Source organism: Phyllostomus discolor, chromosome 1 (assembly GCF_004126475.2).
Source record: "Phyllostomus discolor isolate MPI-MPIP mPhyDis1 chromosome 1, mPhyDis1.pri.v3, whole genome shotgun sequence".
NCBI lineage: Eukaryota > Metazoa > Chordata > Mammalia > Chiroptera > Phyllostomidae > Phyllostomus > Phyllostomus discolor.
Window position 1 is genome coordinate 153,632,332 of NC_040903.2, and position 20,562 is coordinate 153,652,893.

General features: G+C 39.9%; 1 protein-coding gene across 1 annotated transcript in view; it reads right to left on the reverse strand.

Moving 5' to 3' along the window:
• The window catches only part of FSIP1 (fibrous sheath interacting protein 1), a 222,067-nt gene extending 202,406 nt beyond the window's left edge, over positions 1–19,661 (reverse strand). The window contains exons 1-2 of the mRNA XM_028507852.2: positions 18,544–19,661; positions 8,461–8,593 (exon numbers count right to left, since the gene is read on the reverse strand). Of these exons, the coding sequence (XP_028363653.1) occupies positions 8,461–8,586 (126 nt within the window). The 5' untranslated portion in view covers positions 8,587–8,593; positions 18,544–19,661. The remainder of the gene's footprint in view (positions 1–8,460; positions 8,594–18,543) is intronic.
• Between the last annotated feature and the right edge of the window lie 901 nt (positions 19,662–20,562).

Consider the following 20,562-nt stretch of genomic DNA (forward strand, 5'->3'; position numbering starts at 1 on the left):
GTGGGAACAGAGGACAATTTGAGTTTCTTATAGTTAAACATACACTTACTACACAACCCAGTGATCCCACCCCTAGATATTTACCTAAGAGAAATAAAAACCTATTCCTCCCCTCCAAAAAATCAGTATATAAATACTATAATGGCTTTATTCAAAATCATCAAAATCTGCAAACTACCCAAATATTCCTTAATGGGGGAATGGATAAACAAACTGTAGTATATCCACACAATGGAATATTATTTAGCAATAAAAAGGAGTGAACTATTGATACATGAAACATCACTGAGTCTCAAATGCACTGTACCATTAGACAAAAGCCAGGCTCAAAATCTATATACTTTTTAATTTCATTCTCATGACCTTCTGGAAAAAGAAAAACTAAAGGGACAGAAAACATCAGGAGTTTTCAGGGATTAATAATAGAAATTGTATACATAGGGGTAACAGGAGGGACTTTTTGAGAGGTAATGGAACTGTTTTATATCTTATGATGGTATATTACTCTTCACGTTTGCCAAGCTCAAAACTATACATCAAAAAGAATTAATTTTACAGTATGTAAAGTTATTAAATTAGAAACAAGAAAAGTTAGTAAGATGCAATGTTAACAGATGTGAAGATTTAATAATATAAAATAAGAAGGCCTTTCCAAATTAATCTATAAATTCAAAGCAATCCAATAAAAATTCCAAGAGTGTTTATCATAGGACTTGAAAAACTGATCTAAAATGCAAAAAGAATAAAAAGCCAAGAACAGCCAAAATAGTCCTAGAAAAGAATAGGATGGGGAGACCCAACCTGCCGATATCAAAAACTGTTACAAAGCTACAAGAGGTAATACACAGTATAGTAATGACTCAGGGCCAGATGAAACAAAACAGAGCTAAGCCAGAAACTGTATTTTACAAAGTGTTGGGAACCGCCCTGACTGGTGTCAGAAGCTGAAACCCCTGCCTAGGCTAAGGCTAAGGCTAAGGGAACGCCCTTGGAACCATAAGCCAGCAAGAAGACAAAAGCTTATCTCCCTGGCAGGAATGCTGCTTCTGCTGCTTTATTCATAACTGAACCCAAAAAAGCTTGGTTGGTTAGCCAAAGACGGGTAAGATTCCCCAAGGGGGGAATGACCTAAGACAGGCATGATCTCTTTGGGAGGCCCCCCAAAAGAAGGACTTGGGGGGCTGCAGCAAAAGGGGGTGATGGACCCTCGCTCCTCAGCTTTGACATAGCCTGAGTCCTCATCGTCTGGGAGAAAATCTTATCTCTTGGTTGCCTTAGTTCCCTTGCTCCACCTAAGCCTGAAACAATGACAGTGTGGTGCAGCTATGTGCTGAAAAGGGTGGATTCCCCGGGTGATCAGGCCTAAGAAAGAATATGTAAATTACTGTGAAACCTTCTTTGTTTAGAATGCTCTCAGTTGAATGAGAGGGGTCCAAGGAGGAAGTTAGTTTGTTCCTCAAAGTCTTACATCTCTTTGACCCCAACTCAATAGGCCAGCAGAGTTCCTTGTTATCTATTGTTCCTTACTTCCCCCTAACGAGTACTGTACTTTACCTGAATTATTATGCAAAATGAGCCCAATAAAAGCAGGTATGGATGGTAAATCCACACGCTCCTCACTAGAAGGGGTGGCCATTTCGTCCCTACCTCCCCACAGAAACTAGTTTGTCTCTGTGCATGTTTTTTCTCGCGTGTTTTTCGGCGAGCCATCTGCAGCGTTCTGTGGTCACTGCTGGCCGGTGACCCACGCAACAACAAAGCCACTAGCAAGTAGGTTCTGAATGCATGTTAGGGTCATCCAGTTAGGTGTATCTGCACAAGTTTTAGACCCCAGAAGTGAGGTAGAAGCCATCTTGATAGGAAGTTGGAAAGAAATAGTGAAGACAGTTGACTATCTCTGCATGTCTAGTCACCAGTTTTGTGGTTCTGATGTTGAGAAAGTGAATTTCTTGTATTCAGTCCTTTGGGGCTGGAAATGCTTAGAGTGCTTACTATTCCCTACACTAAATCATAATGGACAAAAAAAATTTAAGAGTGTCACAATGCAGAGTCCAGCCATAAATCAAAAGAATAAATAAGTATGCATTCATAAAATTGCAGTTTTTTCCACCATAAGATTCAAAATTGCTGTGTGCAACCACCCTAAAACAAAAAATTATTCCATATCACAGATGAAAAAACTTATTCTTAAAAAAACACCAAGTTTAGATATTTTAAGAAAAGAAAAATAGAGTATTAAATGACAGAGAGAAAAAGAACAATTCAAAGGATCAAGAAATCCAGGAGCTGATTCTTTGAAAAGATAAACAAAATCAATAAGCCTTTAGCCAGACTCATCAAGAAAAAAAAGAGAGGGTGCAAGTTAATAAAATCAGAAACGAAAAGAGAAATTATAACTGATACCACAGAAATACAAAGGATTGTAAGAAATTACTACAAACAAGTATATGTCAAGAAATTTGAAAGGCTGGGTGAAATGGACAAATTTCTAGAAACATAATCCCCTAAAACTGAATCAAGAAGAAGCAGAAAGCCTGAATATACTGATAACAGCTAGTGAAATTGAAGCAGTAATCAAAAAACTCCTGGCACACAAAAGCCCTGGACCGGATGGATGGCTTCACAGGAGAATTTTACCAAATATTTAGGGAAGAGCTAACCCCAATCCTTCTCAAACTATTCCAAAAAATCCAAGAAGAGGGAAGACTCCCAAACTCTTCTTATGAGGCCAGCATTATCCTTATTCCAAAACCAGATAAGGACACAACAAAGAAAGAAAGCTACAGGCCAGTATCACTGATGAACATACATGTTAAAATCCTCAGCAAAATATTGGCGAACTGGATCCAGCAATACATTAAAAAGATCAGTCCTGCCATGGCTGGCGTAGGTCAGTGGATTGAGCGTGGGCTGGGAACTAAAGTGTCCCAGGTTCAATTCCCAGCCAGGGTACATTCCTGGGTTGCAGGCCATAACCCCCAGCAACCGCACATTGATGTTTCTCTCCCTCTCTCTCTCTCTCTCTCCCCCCACCTTCCCTCCCTAAAAATGGATGAATAAAATCTTTAAAAAAAAAAAATTCAGTCCTGGCAGGTGTGGCTCAGTGGACTGTGTGTCAGTCAGTGAATCAAAGGGTTGTCAGTTTGATTCCCAGTCAAGCGCACATGTCTGGGTTGCAGACCAGGTCCCCAGTGGGTGATGCACAAGAGGCAACCACATATTGATGTTTCTCTCCCTTCCCCTCTCTAAAAGTAAATAAATAAAATCTTTAAAAATAAATCATACACCACAATGATCAAGTGAGATTCATCCCAGGGATGCAAGGATGGTATAATATATGCAAATCAATAAATGTTATACATCACATAAATAAAATGAAAAATAAAAATCACATGATTATATCAATAGATGCTGAAAAAGCATTTGATAAAGTACAGTACCCATGAAAAAAAAAACTCAGCAAAGTGAGAGTAGAGAGAACATTCCTCAACATAATAAAAACCATATACAAGAAACCTACAGCCAACATCATAGTCAAAGAGCTAAAACTAAAAGCTTTCCCACTAAGATCAGGAACAAGACAAGAGGGTCCACTTTCACCACTTCTATTCAACATAGTATTGGAAGTTCTAGCCATAGCAATTAGACAAGAAAAAGAAAATAAAAGGCAAACAAAGTGGAAAGGAGGAAGTAGAACTGTCATTATTTGCAGACAACATGATGGTGTACACAGAAAACCCTATAAACTCCATCAAAAAATTACTCAACCTAATAAGTGAATCTGGCAAAAGAGCAAGATACAAAGTAAATATTCAGAAATTGAAGCCATTTTTGTATACCAACAATGAACTATCAGAAACAGAAATTAGGGGGGAAATCCTATTTACTATAGCAACAAGAAAAATAAAATACCTAGGAATAAACTTAACTAAGGAGGCAAAAGACTGTACTCAGAAACTACACAACACTGAAAAAAGAGATTAAGACACAAATAAATGGAAGTATATACTGTGTTCATGAACTGGAAAAATTAACATCATTAAAATCTCCATACTACCCAAAGCAATCTATAGATTCAACATAATCCCTATCAAAATACCAATGGCATATTAAACATAGAACAAATATTTCAAAAATTTATATGGAACCATAAATGACCCCAAATAGCTGCAGCAATTCTGAAAAAGAAGAATGAAGTAGGAGGGATCACCATACCTGATATCAAAATCTATTACAAGGCCACTGTAATCAAGACAATCTGGTACTGGCATAAGAACAGACACATAGACCAATGGAACAGAATAGATAGCCCAGAAATAAACCTATGACTCTATGGTCAAGTAATATTTGACAAATGGTGCAGAAGCATAAAATGGAGTAAAGATAGTCTCTTTCAACAAATGGTTTTGGGAGATCTGGACAGCTATATGCAAAAAAATGAACTAGACCACGAACTTATGCCATACACCAGAATAAACTCAAGATGTATAAAAGACTTAAATATAAGTCGTGACACCATGAAAGTCCTAGAGGAGAACACAGGCAGGAAAATTTCAAATATTCCACACAGCAATATTTTCACTGATACATCCCCTAGGGCAAGGGATATAAAGAATAAACAAATGGGACCACATCAAAATAAAAAGCTTCTGCACAGCTAAAGAAACCATCATCAAAATTAAAAGGGAACTGACCTTATGAGGGACCATATTTGCCAATGATACCTTGAACAAGGGTTTGACCTCCAAAATATATAAAAGAACTCACATGACTCAACCAGGAAGACAAACAATCCAATTTAAAAAATGGGCTAAAGACCTAAACAGACATTTCTCCAAGGAGGACATACAGATGGCCCCTAGATGTATGAAAGGGTGCTCCACATCACTAGCCATCAGAGATGCAAATTAAAACCACAACGAGATACCACTTCATACCAGCCAGAATGTTCATCATTAACAAAATAACGAACAAGTGCTGGTGAGGTTGTGGAGAAAATGGAATCCTAGTACACTGTTGGTGGGAATACAGACTGGTACAGCCACTGTGGAAAACAGTATGGAATTTCCTCAGAAAACTAAAAATGGAACTGCCTTTTGATCCAGTAATTTCATTGCTAGGATTGTACCCTAAAAACCCTGAAACACCAATTCAAAGAACCTATGCACCCCAATGTTCATAGCAGCACAATTTACAATAGCCAAGTACTGGAAACAGCCTAGGTGCCCCTAAGTAAGTGTCTGGGTCAAAAAATTGTGGTGCATTTACACAATGTAACAGTACACAGCAGAAAGAAAAAATGAACTCCTACCCTTCCAGACCACGTGGATAAAACTGCAGAGCATTATGCTAAGTGAAATAAGCCAGGTGGTGAAAGGCAAATATTATAGATCTCACCTACAAATGGAACCTAATGAACAAAACAAACAAAGGGCAAAATATAACCAGAGACGTGGAAATAAAGAACAAACTGATAGTGACCAGAGGGGAGGGGAGGCGGGAAATGGGGAAAGAAAGGGAAGCGACAAGTCAAGGAACATGTATAAGGGATACATATGCATGGACAACAGGATGTGGATAGACTGTGGGAGTGGTGGATGAGGGGCAGGAAGTGGGGTTAGCAGGGCAGGGGAGAGCCATGGGGAAAAATGTGGGACAACTGTGTTGAACAAAAATTTAAAAGAAATATTCTGGACTTTCGGCCAAGATGGACAAGTAGGTAGATATACTTCACCTCCTCAACAAGCCAAAGGACGAATTTAAAAACAAAAAATAATCAGAAATGCCAGAAAATCAAACTGTATGGAAGTCTGACAACCAAAGAGTTAAAGAAGAAAGACTCATCCAGACTGGTATGAGGGGCAGAGACAGGCAGCTGGGGTGGAGAGGACTCACAGCAAGGCAGTGGCTGGCAGGCCGGGCAGTCCCACATTCGTGTGCAGCTAAACCAGGAGGAACATCAGGGGAGTAAGACAGACCGTGTAAGCCAGGGTTCCAGCACAGGGAAATAAAGCCTCAAAACCTCTGACTGAAAAAACCTGTGGAGGTTGAGGCAGCAGGAGAAACTCCCAGCCTCACAGGAGAGTTTGTTGGAGAGATCAACAGGGTCCTGGAATGTACACAAACCCACCCACATGGGAATCAGCACCAGAAGGCCCCAGTTTGCTAGTAGGTAGCAGGGGCAGTGACTGAAAGCCAGCAGAGACCTGAACAAGTGGCATTGTTCCCTCTCAGACCCCTTCCCCACATACAGCACCACAACACAGTGAGTGGGTTGCCCTGCCTTGGTGAACACCTAAGGCTCATCCCCTTACTACATAGCAGGCATGCCAAAACAAAAAATATATATATAGCCCAAATGAAAGAACAGATCAAACTTCCAGAAAAAAAATAAAACTAAGCAATGAAGAGATAGCCAACCTATCAGATGCAGAGTTCACAACACTGGTAATCAGGGTGCTCACAGAATTGTTCGAATATGGTTGCAAAATAGGGGAAAAAGTGAAGGCTATGAAAAGTGAAATAAAGGAAAGTATACAGGGAATCAACAGTGAAGGGAAGGAAATCGGGACTCACATCAATGGTTTGGAGAAGAAAGAAATAAACATTTAACCAAAACAGAATAAAGAAACAAGAATTCAAAAAAAAAAAAAAATGAGCAGAGGCTTAGGAACCTCTGGGAAACTTTAAATGTTCCAACATCCAAATCATAAGGGTTCCAGAAGGAAAAAATGAAGAGCAAGAAATTGAAAACTTATTTGAACAAATAATGAAGAAGAACTTCCCCAATCTGGCAAAGGAAACAGACTTCCAGGAAGTCCAGGAAGATCAGAGAGTCCCAAAGAGTTGGGCCCAAGGAAATACATACCAAGGCACATCATAATTGCATTGCCCAAGATTAAAGATAAGGAAAGAATCTTAAAAGCAGCAAGAGAAAAGGAGACAGTTACCTAAAAGGAGTTCCCATAAGACTGTCAGATGACTTTTCAAAAGAAACCTTATAGGCAAGAAGGAGCTAGAAAGAATATTCAAAGTCATGAAAGACAAGGACCTACATCCAAGATTACTCTATCCAGCAAAGCTTTCATTTAGAATGGAAGGGCAGATAAAGTGCTTCCCAGCTAAGGTCAAATTAAAGGAGTTCACCATCACCCAGCCCTTATTATATTAAATGTTAAATGGACTTATCTAAAAAAAAGAAGATCAAAAATGCAAACAGTAAAATGACAACAAACTCACAACTATCAACAACCAAGCCTAAAAACACAAAAATGACCTAAGCAAACAACTAGAACAGGAACAGAATCACAGAAATGGAGATCCCATGAAGGGTTATCAGTGGGGAGGGTGTGGGGGAAAAATGGGGCAAAAGGTATAGGGCATGAGATGCATAAATGGTAGACACAAAATAGAGGGAGGTTAAAAATAGTGTAGGAAATGGAGAAAGCAAAGAACTTATATGTATGATCCATGGACATGAACTAAAGGGGGGGAATGCTGGGGGAACTAAGGAGGGGGGTACAGGGCAGAGTGGGTTAAAAGGGAGAAAAGGAATGGGACAATTGTAATAGCATAATCAATAAAATATACTTTAAAAATTTGACAAAAAATTTTAAAAGATATTTCCTTGATATAAGTTGCTTGTATAATTGGAAACCATAAAAATCAGTTAATTTTCTGCCAAAACTTTATACTTCATTGTGATTTTTTATAGTTTCATGTCTTCTTAGGCTATATTTAAATATGCAAATGGTTGGCAGAGTGACAATATGATTGCAAGAGTTAAATGATTGTCATGCCTTTTATGCTATGTGTTCAGTCTAAATCCACTGTTATTACTCAGGTAAATTTAAAAGTGTCCCAATATATCATGAGTCTTAAATGTGCATTATTTCTTTTTACTAACCTAATGGCTTAAACGGAGGACATGAGAGAGTTTTAGGGAAGTAAAATTATTTGTCATTGGGCTTCACCCTAAAACTGTACATATGAAAGCCTTTTTACATGAGCATGATGTATAATTTTGTACAACAAACCTACCTTAAATTTTTTTAAAAAGAGAGTATTAAAGAAAAGGAAGTCATGGCCAGATAATATACCTACTAAACATATACCTAGTGGCCTTAACCAAACTACATTTTTAAAATTAGTAAGTCGTTTTCACAGACACAGAAAGAGTCAATGGTGGCATAGCAAATTTGGAATACAAAACTTTCTTACAAAAGTAAGCCTCACTCAAAAAAAAGAAAAAAAAAAAAGAGGGAAGGAGGAGGAAAGGGAGATGAAGGGAACAACAGCCTTCTCATAAAATGATCTCAAGTAAAAATCAAGAAACCTGCGAGTGCTCCCAGCACACCCTCTAAAGAGGAACCTTAAAATGGGATGTCAACGGCAACCCTCATTTATCAACTGCTAGAGGTCAGGAGGAGGAGTTTAAATCATTCCTAAACAGCAAAGTACCTTGAAGGACACAGGCTCTGGTGAGAGCACCTCCAAAGAAGCACTCGAACATCTGCTCCCAGGACGGGTTCTTGAATGTGAGGCTGGTCTTGAAATTCCATCTAAGTTCCCCTTTATAATATCCATTGATGTCCTGAAACAAAAATTTTAAAGCAAGTTATGACATGTGTTTAAATGTTTCATTAGTGTTAATATGCAATTCAGAACCTTTGTTATAAGGATTATGTTGCTGCCAAAATCACACCACCCTAATTTCATGAAAAGATGTCTGTGTTTGTGGATCATTAAATCTCATGTCACTGTGGGTGGAAAACGTGCTGCCTAGGGTGTTACATTCTGAAAGTGGATAAAACAGAATGCAGAAGTGAATGCCACCTTAATGGCTTCCAGTGCCTCCAACAGGAACATTTACTGTGTCCTTGGACTGAGAATACTCTCACAGAGCACCACACCTCTCAACCAAGATTCATGTTTTATCGTAATGATTGACTAAGGACTCTATTTTCTTCTGGCTTTGCCTGCCTTATTGCAGCCTTTCCCACTCTAGCTCAGACTTCAGCCCAGTCTTCTCTCCCAGCTCCATTTCTCCTCTTCTCCTTGGTGCCACATTTTCATGGAGTGCCTACCTCCAGGTCACTGCTCTTTTTCTATCAATCCCCACCCCCACCCCCCACTTCTAAAACTCATGATACTACTTCTGCCCTCTGAATCAACAGAGAGCAAAACCTACTTTCTCTACCAGGGGACAGATTTTCATTATCTGCCTATATACAAGGTCTGTCCAGCAAGTATCAAGCCATGTAATATGAAAAATAGAGACATTTATTGAAGAAGATACAAGAAACACTGTACATAGGACAATGGTGCCTCTGTCCCCCTCAAAGTAGGTACCTTGGGATCTCACACAGTTCTCCCAATTGCCATCATCTGCCCCATCGTATTTTCCTCAATTTCATCGACGGTCTGGTATCTCTTCCTTTTCAAAGGTGATTTTAGTTTTGGGGAAAGCCAGAAGTCTCAGGGTGCCAAATCTGGGCTGTAGGGGGTCTGAGTCACCTGAGTGATTTGATGTTTCACCAAAAAACTCTCCATAAGATGTGATGCAAGAGCAGGCATGTTGTTGTGATGAAACTGCCCATCACCAGTTACCCATAGCTGAGGCCTTCTGAATCATTCTAATAGTTTCCACAGAGGAATGTTCAAGCTTCATGCAAATTTTCATGCAGACCTGTTGCTCTACTTGCTCAGTCATTTTGAATGTGACAGCCACACAGTACACATGCTCACTCAATGGTGTCTACCACCCCTACTGACCAGTACATTGAAGTTGTCATTGTTTATACATGTGCATTCCAGTCTGCTCTCCTTGGCTGCCAGGTTACTTCGTTGTCGTGCAAACTGTTCTTGTAATATTAACAATGGCTGGACTTTGTCCAGACAGACCTCATCTATCACCAATCTCTTTAACTATTTTCTGTGTGACACCATCGACAGGCTTCCCATGACTTTAGCTGCTCTATTTCTAGTGCTGCTTTCTGAAGCAGGAAATATTAGGCAAGGTGGTTTAAACTAGTGGGAGAACTTAGGTACTGAAGGCATGTTGATCCTTCCAAACTGTGCCATTCATCAGGAACATTCCAGATGTGTTAGATAATGTATGGGTATTATGCATACTAAATATAATTGAAGAAATAGGGAGAATTCCAGATTTTGCCTTCTTGATACTTAGCTTTTATGTGAATGAGCATCATCCAACAAATGTTTTCCTCAATTCCAATCAACTATGAATGAAACCATTTCTCTCATCACAAAATGAAGAAAGGCATTTGCATCTGGCTCAGGAAGTATAACAATGTCCTCTCCTTACCCTACAAAATGATTCCTCTTTCTCTGTTTCAAACAGCATAGGCAGAGCACAGGGAAGTTCTAGCTAGACACAGGAGGAAGCACAAACATAAACAATCTGATACTTCCCCAAGGCAGACAGAGGGATTATATGATTTGGTCTTCAACCATTCAGTGTGACAAAGCTGATGCTTAAGGGACCAGTAGGTCAACTCTTTCCATCTCAGCAAATGAAAAAGGCATTGATCTCAATGTTACTCAAACTCTGCAAAAGGGTGTGGGCTCAGGAAGGCACTGACATTATTATTGTGGAATGACGGACCACCCTGGCCCATCATGTCACAATCGAAAAGCATAAGGCACTGAAAGGCCAAATGTCTTCTAATGCCCTAAGCAGCTTGTCAGTGGAGACTTATGGCAGCTTACAGAGGGAGCAGTGAGGTGAAAGCACGTGCAGAGCTAGTATAATGCAAGTCAGTAACAGCAGAGGCCCAGGGAACTGCCAGTGACGAGGATCAGCTAAAAGGCTCCTGAAATCTTTCAACTTGCTTTAGAAATAGGTCTATTATATTATTTTTGCTCTTGAAAATAATAAATTAAATTAAATACAGTTCCCAGGATGAGTGGGAATGTAACTGACAATCTTTGAATTTGGCCATATAGAAAAAGTAAGGACAAAGGGCATTGGATTAGGAACTTATAGATGGATTTGAGAGTTTGAGAAGAAATCTCAACAGCCACATAGAAGTGCCACAAGAAAAATGAAGCACTGTACAAAAAAGAAAACAATCAAATGACAATAAAATACTTATAATACATAGCACTAAATGTTGATTTAACCAAATACTGTGCCTTAGTTACATTGAATGTGTGAGGGAGGAGTGTGTAATAGGAGAGGTAGCATGAGAAATCTAATCTGTCATAATAGAAAGTCTAAGAGAATGTCCAGAAATTGACAAAGCCAAACAACAGCTACATAAGCACCATATTTACAAGTACAGATGGTTGCCTCTGGAGAATGAGACTAAAGTTTGCTTCTTTCTTTTTCCATTGTGAATGTTATATTACAGTTCGGTATTTTATATTATATTACTTTAATAAAGGCAAACCTAATTTTAAAAATAATAATATAAAATATTAAATCTCCAGTGTGCTTGAAGGAAACCTGAAGACAATTTACATAATTATGAGGTTAATGGCTTATCAAGCATGACATAAAGAGCATAAATAAAACAGAGGAGACTAATAGATTTGGTTACTGTTTAATGCTCTTGAGTGTCAAACCTCACCCCCAAAAAACACTTTAAATTAAATTAAAGGCACCTGAGAAACTGGGAAAAATGCATACAACATAAATGATACACAAAAGTTAATAAATTTACATATTTAAAGAGCTCTTATCAATAAATAAGAAAAAGAAACATTCCAATATAAAACTGGTTAAGGTCATAAACAAGAAATTCACAAACCCCCCCCAAAATTGTCAGCATCTTCTAAAGAAAAAACAAGCCCAACATCTCTAATTACAGAAATATACAGAAAGGGACCTGAAAGAAGATCACAACTCAAAGAAGTAACAGAGGTGGGTTATAGATTGATGCCTTCATGGATGTTCTTGTGTCTTTTTTTTTTTTTACTTTTTGCTTATCTGTATTTCTGGTTTCCTTTTCTTTTAAGTATATCTTGAGTTTATAATTAAAGAATTTATTTATGATAAAAATTTTTTAGATTAAAGTATATCCAAAAATAAATAAAAGTCACCCATTATTCATCACCCTGAGCTAAATATTATTGGCACATTTCCATTCTGAGCTATGTCCTTTCAACAAAATTGGACTCGTAATTTCTCACTTAACATTGTAGGATGAGCAAATTCTCATTACATCAAAAATTAAATTAAAATAGAATATTATTTACTTCATGATATATCATTAAATAAATGGATATATAACCAGATTCTAAATTGTAACAAGTCACTATAAAAATGTACAAAATTTTTACACCGTTCATTTCAAACAAGATTAAACTTTTTCAAACAGCCTTGTGAGAAATGCACCTATCATGGATAATTTAAAACCAAAATGAGGACACATGGCCACTGTGATCTGATATTTCTTGGATGAATGGAAGAATCAAAAGAAAATGAATCCTCCTCTGTTTAGTAATAATGAATAGCCAACCTAAAGGAAAAAAAGTAGCTTTACATTTATTTTCATGATTTTAATATCTAAAAAATTATTTCATGGTAGTTCTTTTAACTTTATATTCTTATTATATAAGAAATACTTTTCCAGACTTCTGGTCAAGATGGAGGTGTAGGTAAACACGCTTGGCCACCTCGAACAAGTACAGGGTCCAGCAGAATTAACGCCTGCTTGAGTGTGGTTGGTAGCTAATAATATGGGTGTAATGATTTATAGTTCTTAATTTGAACATTTCACCTAAAATGTCCTATGGTGTGCTTGAGTGTGATATTGTTATGTTACATAATTACATACTTATATTGTATAATAAAAGATTTTGTAATAAAAAAGGGGTGTTATTTGTGCCATACCCTGTATAGCAGAAAATACGACCATAAAACGAATATTACCCAGAACTGTCAGAAAATCAAGCTGTATGGAAATCCAACAACCAAAGATTTTAAGAAACCATATTCATCCAGGAAGGTAGGAGGGGCAGAGACACGCAGAGAGCAGAGAGGTGCAGAGAGGAGGATCGGGATGGAGAGGTGCAAAAACACAGAGCAGGTGGTCCTACATCCACATGCGGTAGATAAAAATCTGGAGGGATACCTTAGGAGTGAGGGATCCCAGGCCCAGAGCAGACCACCAGCCCAGGGTTCCAGCACCAGGAAGACAAGTCCCTGTAACTTCTGGCTGTAAAAACCAGTGGAGGTTGGAGTGGTGGAAGAAACTGCAGGATTCTCAAGAGACCCGCCTTAAGGGTCTCTAACAAACTTAGGACTCAGGCAGACCCACCTATTCTGGGATTCAGAACCACAACAACAGCTAGAAGGGTATCAGTGTCATATGGGGAGAAAGTGAAGTGACTGGCAATGGGTCAAGTGCTGGGAGGCAGCTTCCTCCTGGACAAAACTCCAGAGGCCAGGCAGTGCCACTGTCCCCTCTCTGAGCCCTCCCTCAACACAGAGCAACAGAGCAGTGACATGGTTGCCCTACCCTAGCAATTACCTAAGGCTCCACCCAATCCAAATTGTTGGTATGCTGTTCTACAATAGGCCCTGCTACTATGGGAGTCAAAGCAGCTCCACCTAATTCACAGAAACAAACACAGGGAGGCTGCCAAAAGGAGGAGACAAAGAAATATGGCTCAAATGAAAGAAGAGAACAAAACCTCAGAAAAAGAACTAACAGAAATGGAGATAAACCAACTGCCAGATGCACAGTTCAAAACACTGGTTATCAGGATGCTCCAGGAACTCACTGGGCACTTCAACAGCATAAAAAAAAAATAATAAAAAAATAAAAAGACCCAGGCAGAAATGAAAGTTACATTAAGTGAAATTTAAAAAAAAAAAAAAAAAAAAACTATAGGGAACCAACAGTGAAGGGGATGAAGTGGGGAATCAAATCAACAATTTGGAACACAAGGAAGAAAAAAGCATTCAATAAGAACAGCAGGAAGAAAAAGAATTAAAAAAAAAAAAAAACGAAGATAGGCTAAAGAACCTCTAGGACATCTTTAAACATACCAACATCTGAATCATAAGGGGGCCACAAGGAGAAGAGGAAGCGCAAGAAATTGAAAACTTATTTGAAAAAACAATGAAAGAAAATTTCCCTAATCTGGTGAAGGAAATAGACATACAAGTCCAGGAAGACCAGTGAATCCCAAACAAAATGGACCCAAACAGGACCACACCAAGACACATCATAATCAAAATGCCAAATGTTAAAGATAAAGAGATAATCTTAAAAGAAGCAAGAGTAAAACAGAGAGTTACCTACAAAGGAGTTCTCATAAGACTGTCAGCTGATTTCTCAAAAGAAACATTGCAGGCTAGAAGGGACTGACAAGAAGTATTCAAAGTGATGAAAAGCAAAGACCTACAACCTAGATTACTCTCTCCAGCAAAGCTATCATTTACAATCGAAAGGCAGATAAAGTGTTTCCCAGACATGGTAAAACTAAAGGAGTTCATCACCACCAAGACCTTATTATATGAAATGCTAAAGGGAATTATAGAAGAAAAAGAAGATCAAGACAATGAACATTAAAAAGACAAAAAAATCACAACTATCAATAATTGAATCTAAATAACAAACTAAGCAAACAAGCAGAACAGGAACAGAATCATAGATATGGAGATTGTCTGGAAGGTTATCAGCTGGGAAGGGGGAGGGGGAGAATGGAGAAAAAGTGTAGGGATTAAGAAGCTGACCAGTTAACGGGACATTGAGAATCCTCCCTGTTTATGCCCGAGCTATGACCTTTATTGTAAGAATGAAATAGAGGCATGCTGTCTTCCAGGGAGCACTGGCCCTTCTCCCCAGGAAATTAGACCTTTTAATGTTTAACTGTTCCTTTGGGGAGAACTGGCCCTTCTCCCAGAGGGACCTGCTGGTTAGTTAAGTCACACAAGGCCTTTGGCGCATCACCAGCCACTTTTGTCTAAAAGATATTGAACCATAGCCCCCAAAGTAAGACTTTGGAATCTCACCCAAGAGAAACATGCTCTGCTCAGATCCTTCCCAGTTAGACCCCGAATGCCCTCTCCAGGATTCCCCAGCGTCTATGTTTGGGTGTTGGTGAACTCCCGTCTAGTGATGTATGATCTTGATTCTTGCTTTCACTTCGCTCTCACTTAATAAAGTGTTCAGTTATTCATATTTGACTTGGGGTTTTTATTGTCTGCAAATCTGAACCTGCAAATTAAGTGGGCACGATCTTGTGTGTGCCCCTTCACAGCACAGAAGCACAAATTGGTAGGTACAAAATAGGGAGATGTTAAGAACAATGAAGGAAACAGAGAAGCCAAAGAACTTACATGCATGACCCATGGACATGAACTAAGGAGGGGACTGCTGGAGGGAAGGAGGGTACTGGGTGGGGGCAAAGAGGGAAAAATGGACAACTGTACTAGCATAATCAATAAAATATGGTTTTAAAAAATATTTGCCTATGAAAGGGAGGGAATCAAATATAACTGAAGAATATAAACATCTTTAAAGTCAAAATTGCCCTTCCCCACAAGAACCACTATTAATAGATTTTTTGTAAGTCTCATTTTCTTAGGCCTATGCAAATTTTCTATCCTTTATACCAACCTATTCCACAGTACAAACAAATGGCATGGTGCTTTGCAGCTTGCTTTTTCACACTTAATATATTTCAGAGACTTCAGTGTCACATACAGATATGATGTATATTTTTTAAGGTTGTGTTTATTTTTTTTTAGAGAAGGGGAAGGGAGGGAGAAAGGGAGGAAGAGAAACATCACACATCTAACAGTTGCTTCTCATTGAGCCCCAACCCCAAGATGGGCCCTGCAACCCAGAATGTGCCCAGACAGGGAATTGAACCGGTGACCTTTGGCCTTACGAGACAACACCCAACCAACTGAGCCACACGGGTCAGGGTCAATGTAGCATTTTTTTAGTTAGTTCAATTAGATTGAATATGGAGTACTTGCTATGAAAAGCAATACAAAAATTCACTCAAAATAGATCACAAACCTAAAAAACCTTTCTCTAATATATGTGTGCTTGTGGGTTAGGCAAAGATTTGTTAGATATGAAATTTGTTAGCATGATTCATAAAATAAAATATTGACTGAAATGCATCAAAATTTAAAATTTCTGCTCTTCAAAAGGCACTGTTAAGGAAAACAAAACCCAAATATTGAGAAAAATATTTGCAAAACACATACCTGACAAAGGACTTGTATCCAGAATACATACAGATGTAGCAAGATCCAATAAGAAGAAAACAAAAGATTTGATCAGACAGACCACCAGAGATGTGAGCAAGGCAAACCAGCATGTGAGATGTTCAACATCATTAGTCACCAAAGAAATGAGAACTAAAACCACAATGAATACCACTATGCATTCGAATGGTGAAAAAGTTTTTTTTTTTTAACTAACAATACCATATGCTGTCAAAATTGGGGAGAAACTGGAACTTTCATATATTGCTTGTGAGAATGCAAACAGGACAGCCATATTGCAGAACTGCTTGGCAGTTTCTTATAAAGTTAAACATACTCTTACCATAGGACTCCACAATCTCACTCCTAGGTATGATTAGCCACCCAAGATATAAAACTTATATTCATACTTAAACCTGTACATGAATGTTTATAGTAGCTTCATTAATAATTGCCAAAAACTAGAAACAATCCAAATGTCCCTCAACTAGGGAATAAATAAGCAAACTGTGGTACATCCATACATGTTGGGAACCACCCTGCCTGGTATCAGAAGCTATAACCCCCACCTAGGCTAAGGCTAAGGGAACACCCTTGGGACCGTAAGCCAGCAAGGAGACAAAAGTTTATCTCCCTGGCAGGACCGCTGCTTCTGCTGCTTCATTCATAACTGAACCCCAAAGCTTGGTTGGTTAGCCAAAGACGGGTAAGATTCCCCAAAGGGGGAATGATCTAAGACAGGCACGATCACATGGGAGGCCCCCAAGAAAGGACTTTGGGGGCTGCAGCAAAAGGGGGTGATGGACCCTTGCTCCTCGGCTTTGACATAGCCTGAGTCCTCGTCGTCTAGGAGAAAATCTCCTGATCTCTTGGTTGCCTTAGTTCCCTCGCTCCACCTAAGCCTGAAACAATGACAGGATGGTGCAGCTCTGTGCTGGAAAGGGCGGATTCCCAGGGTGATCAAGCCTAAGAAAGAATATGTAAGATCCTGTGAAACCTTCTTTGTTTAGAATGCTCTCAGTTGAATGAGAAGGGTCCAAGAAGGAAGTTTGTTCCTCAAAGTTTTACAGCTCTTTGATCCTGACTCAAAATAGGCCCTCAGACTTCCTTGTTATCTATTGTTTGATCCTTACTTCCTAGCAATGAGTAATGAGTTTTACCTGAATTCTTATGCAAACAAAACCAATAAAAAAAACCTCTCCAGAGGGGGAAACGGGGCGCTCTCCCCACCAGGGAGGGTGGCCAAGGCCCTACCCACGTGAGGAGTGGCCCTGCTGTTCCTATTCCCCCACAGGACCTGATTGTCTCTGTGTATGTTTTTCTCGCGTTTCGACGAGCCATCCACAGCGTTCCGTGATCACTGCTGGCTGGTGACCCATGCATCACATACAAAGCCATACTACACAGCAAAATAAGGGAGCAAACAATTGATATAAAACATGGACAAATCTCAGCTGCATTATACTAAGTTGAAAACAGCCAGATTCAAAAGGCTCTGTTGTATTGGGCCAGTTATAGGCCATTCTGGAATACACCGAACTGCAGGGAATATAAGGAGCAGTGCTAGGGCTGGGGGCAGGAGGAGTTAACTACAAACGGGTACGAGGGGATTTGGGGGGAAATGATGAAATTGTTCTGTATTTTGATTGTTGTGTCAACTATGTTTGTCAAAGCTCATTGAGCTGCACATTAAAAGTGAATTTTACCATATATAAAGTATACCTTAATTTTAAGTTAACCTTTTTTACAAAGCTTTGTGTAGTTGTATTTATACTTCCAGAAGGTAAGTCAGAATTGCATAAATAACATTTGCATTTCAAATTCTGGTAGTCTGCCAAATTGTTCTTCAGAAGCATTGTACCAAATCACACTACCAACAAGGTATGATGAAATGAAAGTCTCTTTCCCCAAACTGGACTGGAGTCAACCTGCTTAACCTCAAAGTTTTTTTCCTCTTTGTCAGTCTGGTGCCAAAAAGTATCTGGAGTTTGACTTCCATTGCTCTAATTACAAGAGAAGTTGAACCTCTACTTAATGATTGCTAGCCACCTGTTATTTTTACTTTTTCAGAGAAATGCCTATTTTCATAGTTTACCATTTATGGTCTATTTTAAATGGCTGATGATTGATTTTTATATAAATTCCAAGATGTTGGTCAGACAAGGCTCCCAGGCACACCCTCCCCAACCCCGCCCCCACCCCGACCGCCCCCCGGCCTGCCACGGACCCTGCCCCTCTCCCTAACAGCCAGTCTCCGGGCCCAGCGCCGGACACGACTCCGCTCCGCTCACTTATTGGCTCGTAGCTCAGCTAGGAACCGTCTCCTAACGTGTGCGGTTCCTCACCTTCCCGGAGGAAGCTCTGAGAGCTAGTCGCCAGTTGACGGAGCCCTGAGGGCTCACAAGCGCACCGCAGACACTCGCAGCGTCACCCACTGTCCCGCAAAAAGGACGGGGGTCTTTCCTACTACCACAGCTGCTCTGGAGGTAAAAGGAGCTGCGGAGCCAAAGCGCCCCTGCTTCTGAGAACGCGGTTCCCCGGGCAACCAGAGACTCGACGCTTCCAGTCTCGCGATAAGACAAAAGGGCTGTACCATCCTGACTTGAGACGTGGGGATCGAGGGCAGCTGACGGAACCCCAGGAGCTGGGATAGCTCAACTGTCTCCTCCGTGTTTCCGGAGGACTGTGTGGATGGAGAATGGTTTGTTCGGATTTAGGTCAATTCTGAACTAGTATGTCTGGGTGCTTGTATGGCTCTGCCGTCACTATCAATATGGTGCGCGCCCTGCAGGTCAGCTACCCTATTTGGGCTCAGTTTCCTCCTTTGTGTTGAGGATTGCAAAATATCTTGCTCACAAGATTGTTGTGCAACTCCAAAAGATCATGTATGTGAGGTTCTTGGTAAAGTTTGAATGCCATGTAAATTAAAAATAGTAGTGACACAAATTGGGCTACAGTCCAAAAAGGGTAATAATTGTTATTTGTCATTTCTCTGATTCTGGGTGCATGAGGTTCGTTGAGTCCACAAACTGATTTTCGTCATCCCTAGTACAATGAAATGTCTGCTTTTTTTTTTTCTTCAGTCTAAATGGTACTTTACAGTTTACAATGCATTTTCACGTACTTGACCCCTTTATCCTCGTTTTAGGTAGGCATTCTTTAAGTGTTTTTCAGCAGAGCAAATAGACAAAGGTTAAGTGAGTTAACTCAGAGAGCCACAACTCCAATCTAGGGCAGTGCTGGGGTGCTGTAAATACAGCCGTATGTGGCTAAATCCTGCCTTTCTATCTCCAGCTCAGACTTCTCCCTTGAAGTCCACATTCTTGTATCTGACTATGTGGCATGCCCACGTGGACACCTCCCCCTAGATGTAAGAAGCATAAACTTCACATGGCAGAAAAACAGTCTTCTCCAAGTCCCCTCCACCACCACGAACCTCTTACCTATTTTGGTAAAAGCTTACTCCTTCCTCCCAGGCACAGACCAAAAATCTTGAAGTCATCCTCAATCCTCTTTCTCGCACATCCTAAATCAGTTATCAGTCCTAGCAGCTCTGCATTCAGTACACAGGGTCCCACAGAAGTAAGGCCTGCTTGAGTGTGGTTGGTAGGGTAGTAATATGGATGTAATAATTTATAGTTTTAATTTGAATATGTCACCTAAAATGTCATATGGTGTATTTGAGTGTGATACTGTATTGTTACAGAATTACATGCTTATGATTGTGTAAGAAAAGATTTTGTATTAAGGAGTGTTGTTTGTGCAAGACCCTCTCTATCCAGAACCCAACCACTTCTCACTGCCTTCAATGCATCCTGCCATCATCTCATCTCGATTTTGGCAGTAACCTTTTAACAGCTGCCTTCCTCACCCCCACTACCTTCAAGCAGTAGCCCAAGTGATGCTTTCAGAACCTAAGTCAAACCATGTCCCTCTCTGCTGAGGACTCTCCATGGCTCCCTATTTCTCGCAGCGTCCTCACCATGCCCACCAGTCCTAAAGGACCAGGCCCTCCAGTCCTGTCCTCCTTCCCTGGTACATGTTAGTCCAGCCTCACTGTCCTCCTTGTCAGTGTTTCTACGCTCGAATTCTTCCCCGTCTTTCTCAGGAAGTTTATGTTTTTCCAAATTTAAAAAAAAAAAATCAAGTGAGAAATCAGGAAAATGGGAGAAAGTATTCTAATTCTCCTGAGAATTAAACCTTAACAATCGACATAGAGATGTTACTGAAGAAATCCACTGACGCTGAGTTAAAAGCAAGAGCTTTTGAGAAGTCGAGGTCAGCATTCCAGAATCTGAGACAGGAGCACCTGGGAGAGATACGGTTACAATGTGATTGCTCAGAGCTGGTGCCACATTGTAAGT